The sequence below is a fragment of the Rhodnius prolixus genome, unplaced genomic scaffold, assembly GCF_049639745.1.
Source record: "Rhodnius prolixus isolate KJV_2025 unplaced genomic scaffold, Rpr scaffold_3, whole genome shotgun sequence".
In the NCBI taxonomy this organism is placed as follows: Eukaryota; Metazoa; Arthropoda; class Insecta; order Hemiptera; family Reduviidae; genus Rhodnius; species Rhodnius prolixus.
This window is the reverse complement of record NW_027411603.1, coordinates 41,008,898-41,016,034: the sequence shown is the minus strand read 5'-3', so window position 1 is coordinate 41,016,034 and position 7,137 is coordinate 41,008,898. Positions and strand designations below refer to the sequence as shown.

Sequence of the window (7,137 nt, the reverse complement as noted above, 5' to 3'; positions counted from 1 at the left end):
CAATTTACTTAAACTAAATTCATAATTCATTTAATCAAAACTCAATCACCTAATTATAACAACATCATGTACATTCAGAAGAGTTTTCAAAATCTGCACCCAACAAACTGGACTTCAAAGCAAAGAGAAAGAAAAGATAAGGTCTGAAAGAAATAAAACCATATTATTTTTAAAAATTGAACATTTAAAACATTACTTATGTAAATAAATAAATATGTCGAATAAAAATTCACTTAGTTGAGGGAAATTTCATAAAATTCATAGACATCGTTTAAAAAGAAATAAGCATATATGCTCTAACGCTCATCTTGATGTAAAGTTCTATTCGCAATGACTTCTGAATAAGTTAGAGGTTTTCCGCAGACTGCCAGCTTAATTTTGATTACGCATTTTGAAAATAACAAAAGAAAACTCAACCTTAACATTACCACGCATATTTTTCTTTAAAAAAAATTGCAAAGTCATTCATATTTCACCGATAACCTGACTACAATAGGTCAGAGGTATAGAATCAATGGCTATATTTCTAAGTCATCGTTACTCAAAGTGTTTCAGTGCCAGAGTTGTAGCAACTGATGTAAGAGACCAGGCTAAATGCCGAACTGAGTGATGCAAACTAGCACTATGCCTTTTTACTCGGCTTAGGAGGTGTAGGAAACACTGTCACAGATTTAGGACTAACTAAACCCAGAGCCACTGCAGATCGTGCAAAAAAAGAAAGCAGAGAGAGTCTTTTAAATCTTGTTTGGTTGCTTTGATGTCGCTTATTTGTGGTACGGGACTTTTCGCACTTTGGGGCCACGGAGAAAACTTTAGGTAGTAGATTAAAAATAATTTTTATCTTGTAAAATTTCAAGAGACCATAAAAAAAAAAAAAAAATCCATTTCGCCTTAATTTATTACGATCTTTAGGGAAATCTTGTTGTTTGTTATGTAGAAGACAGAAACAAGTCCTTCTGAAAAAGCTTATTGAGGGTTATGCAATATTAACGTTTTAAAAGAAATCTGTGATCTGTACGAAAGAATTCTGTACTCCGAGTAGGTTATATTTAAATGAAGTTCATTTTGAAATTCAACATCTAAGCGTAGATAAATAGAACGATTATAAATAAAATAACTATAATTTTCATATTAAATTATTGTATTTACAGAAAATAAAAATTGTTGCGTATTATTTGTACAGTAAATGTAAAGAATCACACGAGAATAAATTTACACCTATTGTAGCGTGTCATTCAAGATATTTAACTAAAAGCCATTAAGGCGTGAAAGTAGGCGAGAAGTAAGGAGTTTTTTGAATGTTGTGTCACAGAAGTATAAAACGTTATGGAAGCAAGCCACAGTAGAAACTTTTGTAATTTCTTTTAAAAAAAACTGGCAAAAATTACTGTTGTTAACAATCTTTCAACATCTTTATAAAGATAGTCAAAAAAAGATTCATTATCAAAGAGGAACATTAACAAAATATCTGTACTTCTAGTTGTGTTAGGACAGTTAGAGTAAAGTGATTTCTATTGTGATCATACTCATTACTCACAATCTGATTGTCCTTCTTTTATTGAATGAATAGAATCCCTTATTTTGACAATATTAATTTACCAAAGTAAACCTAGAGTATTGAGTGAAGCTCCATTCATCCATATTTCTGTCTTCCTTCGTTTTCTTGTACCAGCAGGATTCTGTTCTTATGTCATACTGCTTTCAATGAATAATGAAAAGTAATGCCTTCTTCTTCTCTAAGGCTCAACAGTCCTTAAAAGGACCAAGGCCTCCACCACTATCCTCTGCCATTCCTCTCTTTCTTGGGCTCCCGCCCTCCACCTTCTTACGCCCATCGCCCGCAGATCCTCCTCCACCTGGTCGATCCATCTATTTGGTGGGCGGCCTCTGTGCCTCCTGCCCCCATGCTTGCCCTCCAGCGCCATTCTTGGCCCGCGGCTGCGATCCATCCTCATTAGATGGCCAGCCCATCTTAATCTTGCTTGCTTCACTCTTGTTACCAGGTCCGCTTCCCCAAAAAGGATTTGAATCTCCGCATTGTTGCGAATACGCCACTGGCCGTTCTCACACACTGGTCCGTAGATCCTGCGTAGAAGTCTCCTCTCCCAGACCCCCAACAAATGTTGTTCGGCACTCGTTAGAGACCATGTCTCGGAGGCGTACATCACTACAGGCCTAATGACCGTTTTAAGTAATGACTAGGTAAGTCAAATTTCGTCTCAACTTTATTTTAAAAAACCGCCTCAATCCAACTGTCTTAAGATAATTTTAATATATGTCAAGGAAGAGAATCTATTTAAATTCACCTACCTTATTTTATTTAAATTTATCTATTGTATTTATACTCCATCCTCAGCCACGAATCCTCAGCCTCCAAGGACTTGTAGGGCATCTCCTTTCCTGCAGTTTTGTCACTACCGACCAAAAACTGGAAATTGTTTGATATTTTGCAGGATATTTTCACAAAGCCTCGTAAATTAAAGGATATTTACTTAAGTTAGTTAAATTTTGTGGGTAAGCCTGATTGGAGCATCTAGCGCCACAGTTACATCCTGTGAAAACCCTCATATACTTATTTCAGGTATGTATAAATATGGTGAAGTGTAACATCATGTTCATGAGATGTATGACGCTAGGTTAAATTCCATTGAACGAAGATGAAAACTAAGGATAAGAAAGAACCTAAGGTAGGTAATTAAGTTGAACTAGTTGAACTCCTACCAATTTAATAAAAATACAAAGCAACCTCAAGGAAAGGTTTGTTTGTCTATTTTAACAAAAGATTTTAAAAGTCGGTTTTATTCACGAATAAGATAAACACCAGAATCAAAAGAACCTTTAGAATGTGACAAGATTGCTCTTGAAAGAAATATGCTGAGTACGGGTGTAAACAAAGAAGTTCTCAAGATATGCTACACCAACTTCTTTGTGGCGTATGAGCATATGTCAGCTAAATGCAAATCTTCGCGTGAGAATCCATAACGATAATCATTCAGTTAAACTTTTTATTGTTATTGAAACATGAGACACTGCTGCCAAAGCATGAGACACTGTACCATCTTCGCAAAAGATTGAATATATCAAGCTTCCTCATCTTCAAGATGTCCAGGGTTTTGTCCATTTGTCTGCGTCTGGATCTCCTTTAGTCTCAACAAGCCAAAAATCTAAAGCTGCCACCTAGCGATTGTGACACCAGCAAACATGAAGGCATTTCTCATTCTGCTTGATTAAGTCTGCTCAGGGACTCCAGAAACGCACCTTTACTGGGAAGAAATTACTCTCAATATAATAGCGTTATACTCTGTATCATGGTTTTAATCGATCAATTTTATCCTTTTTCAAAACAATCAAGACTTCCAGGCGCTGGAAACCACCATTGAAAACTCCTATTTGTAAATTGTAAATAGTATTGTTTCCGACAAAATAACTTCTTTTACGGTACAATTGGAATTGACAAAACTCTAGCATTTTTCTAAAATAATCATACAAAAAAACTTCGAGATATGTCTGTTGCATAATGTCATCTATTATTCAATGTATTGTTCTAAAAATGTTTATTCTCTGAATAGAGAGTTAGGGAATATCTTATAAAAAAATGAGTTTTTTCAATGCCTAGTTTATGCTATTGAGCATTGAAATAATATCATTTTGTGTAAAAATAATGATCACTTACAAGTTCGCTACATATTTTTTCCGTTTATGTTAGTACATTTGTGTAACAACTATTTGCATGGTAGAAAAAAATAAATATAAAAAAAGAAAACCATATTTTATACAACATGAATTTATTGGTGAAAATTGTACAATATGATATATACACATATATGCGTGTGAATTGTATTATATAATTTGTTGTGCTTAGTGTTTTACAAATTAATTATGTGATATTCAAAGAGACAAACGTAGAACAAGTGGGAGGATTGATGGGATTTCGATAAAATTGTATTAGTAAAGGACGGAGTATGGAGCTACTACTGGAGCAGTATATGCTGGATAACTAGCGACTGGTGCGGCCACATATCTAGCTGCGAATCCAGGAGCACCTACTACTCGAGAAGCGCGTGCTACTACCGGACTGGGTGCAGCCACGTAGGATGCGACGACGGATGGCGAATAATAGGCTGCGGTCAATGGAGCAGCCGCCAGGACACCACGTCTTGGCCTTTCAGCTCCAGACACACTGCACACCACAGCCACGAGGGCAAGCAAGCAGACTACCTGTGAAAATAACGATTTTTTCTTTTAACTAAGGCATAAAGATAACTATTTATTAAAGATAAGGAAAACCCTAGAGTTTATTCCGCAGGAGCAGATATAGATCCAGGAAAATTGTCCGCTAGAAGAAATGCCCTGTTACAATGTTAGGAAAATATTGTTGGGTTAGATGTCAACCAAGTCTTTGCTAAACATTAAGGTTATACTAGTCATGATTTGTCCGATTTAAAAATTTGTCAAATCCAACAAAAAAAAATGTTTATCCAGATTAATGAATATACTAATCAAAGAAACATACTATTTACAATGATTTAGAATCATTCTTTTTAAAATCAAATGTTTTACTAATAACTTGGAAATCTGGAACGGCAAGTCCTTGGGGAAGAGGCCTGAAAACCAAATCTGCATCGAGTTTGGGGTCAGAGGTGAAGGACCAATCAGAAAAACTACTGAATCCTACGAGGGTAGAAGAAAAAAGGTTATTGTGAAGAACCTGAATACCACTGAATAATAGGTGGCTTTTCAAATTTGTGAGCAAGAGATGAGAAGTTCCGAGAAGCTTTCTTTGTAGAGGAAGTAAACCAAATGGTCTTGATGAAACATAAATTTTCATTTGGTGAAGACCAAATTAGCACTGTTAATTTGTGTACGTTTCCTCTTTAACTTTCTAATAATAGCACTGTTGGGAACTTGGATTAAAATGACAGCTCGGCAGCTGACATTGGCGCTACTACAGAAAAGAAAAACTATTAAAAACATGCAAAAAGTCCAAAGTAAAGTCTGAAATAGCTAAAATAAAATCCTAAGCAAAATTGGAGCCATTTTTTAGAGAGTTTAAACAATCTACTACATATTCTTTTACCAATATTTACTCTTTTTACCGAGCTCTCTAACTTATACACTTATGTAAATAATTTTAAAAAAATTACTAATACTTTTCTAGCTGTTGAGATTCTAAAGTAAAACTAATTACTTACTTGAAATTTCATGTTTATGGTTGTTGATAGATTATACGTTCAGTTGAAGACACTGATGCCAAAATGGACAATAGACAACGCTTATATAGCTGAGCGTATTTGAAATTAAAGAGTGCACGTCACGTATCGTCCTTGTGATTAGGCCAGCTGAAGAGCTAGGACCTACTACCGCTCTTTGGAAATGGACACTCCCAGTTACAACAGACACTTGGCTCGCATTCATCCAAAATCATGTCATAACTTGTTTTGCATGCCTATTTCATTTTTAACATAACCACATGAGTTGGTAATATTGCAACGTTCAATTAACTAAACAAGTTTATTTTTTTTTTTGTGATTAACTGTAAAAACTATTTTAAAAACAATAAGTATTCATAAAGATAAATTAACTGTGTTGTTTCAATGTGCATATGTGCCGTCCGATATTGAAAATGTGCCCCACACCTGGCAGTCTCGTTAATGGGACTATAAAATCTTTGTGAAGTAGGCGAGAAGTATTGGATGTTTATTTAACCCCTGCAATGAATCTAAAAGATGTGATAGTTGAATCATGGAAAATTATTTATTGTCTACTTTTCGATTCTCCAGATTAAGGCAAAATAATTCATCCTTAGTCAGTAGCCAAACTTGGAGAGGCGGACCTTGTTTGTTATTCCAAATTAAACATCATATGACGATAGCTAGATGACAGATAAATTGTGGCTCTAGCTTTGATTCAATTATTGAGTTTCAATGAAATAAGTCGAAACATGAAAAGAAAAATGCATCCTGTAATGAAGAAATTATTTTGGTTAAATTAAACATCAATTTTTTAAAAATTTGCCTTAAACATTGGATAAATTTTCATTAATTTGTTTATTTTCTACTAAATTTTATTAAATTTAAGTTCAAAGCTAAGAAGTATTTTGATTCTGGTCTCGATTCCTGTTCTAAGCCTTGGATTTTTTTTACAATTTAGTGTAATTGTTAGCTCATAACACTGAAGTTCTTGCAAATATGAAGGACCTTGCCCTTAAACATTAAACAAAAAAACCTGAAGAACTGTCAAGCCAGACAAAATCTTTATTAAAGCCTGGTTAAACTAAAACAGAAAAGAAGTTAGGATAGATCCAAACTTTTAAAGTATTAGAATAAAGCTTATGAATTTCCTCCTGTATAAAACGATAAATTTTATGAGAATTAGTCTGAAATAAATTTAAGCGAAGAAGATTCTGACACTCCTTATTTGACATAAGTTTTATTTTATTTGTTCCTTCGTCATTTTAAAGGAATTCTTCATTATGCTTTGAATCATAATATAACTTTTTTTGGAAAATGAGCACAAGACATTAATTTTTTTTATTAAACATAAAACATAAAAGAGATGAATAAATTACCAAAAAAAATAAAAATAAAACTGACTATAAAAACAAAAATAAAGAAGTATAATGAACCTAAAAAGTAAGGGAAGAGTGGTGTTATATTTGTAGAAAAAAATATGGGTCACTAGACATGAATATATGATTAGCTTTTGTAAGAACTTTGGAATTTCTGCATGTACAGAGATACGTAAGAACCAAATTCTATAGTAAAGAAGCAAAACAAAAGAATCCACGTAGAGAACATGCTTGTTTTTTTGTGTTATTGGAAAAAAAAAAAAAAGGTAATCTTATAAATACACTAAAAAAATACAATAATAATAACTGACTTTGGCAAACAATGAAATTTAATATTAATTAAAATAACTATAAAGGATGTAGTCTTGAATTTTATCATGAACAAAGAAGGATGCGGAAATTAGATTTCCTGAAAATCAAATCCTATTCCCTCAGAGATTAGAATTAAAATCTGAACATTGCCCACATGTACGTGCAGGCTCTGCTTTTACAATTGTGCTTTTTTTTTTCTTTGTCAAGTTTTCATATTAGTGAACAGCAAATTATATTTCCTTCATTTTATAAGCTAT

General features: G+C 33.5%; 2 protein-coding genes across 2 annotated transcripts; both read right to left on the bottom strand.

The window, feature by feature from the left end:
* Window positions 1-1,736: 1,736 nt before the first annotated feature.
* Window positions 1,737-2,165, bottom strand: LOC141452738 (uncharacterized). The gene has a single exon (XM_074125135.1). The coding sequence runs from the start codon at window positions 2,163-2,165 to the stop codon at window positions 1,737-1,739; it is 429 nt and encodes a 142-aa protein (XP_073981236.1).
* A 1,770-nt stretch (window positions 2,166-3,935) lies between these two features.
* On the bottom strand, window positions 3,936-5,419 carry LOC141452783 (uncharacterized). The gene is made up of 2 exons (XM_074125212.1): window positions 5,193-5,419; window positions 3,936-4,218 (listed from the first exon to the last, which is right to left on the bottom strand). Exons 1-2 carry the CDS (start codon window positions 5,202-5,204, stop codon window positions 3,946-3,948), a joined length of 285 nt encoding a protein of 94 aa, XP_073981313.1. The 5' UTR covers window positions 5,205-5,419; the 3' UTR covers window positions 3,936-3,945.
* Window positions 5,420-7,137: the final 1,718 nt, after the last annotated feature.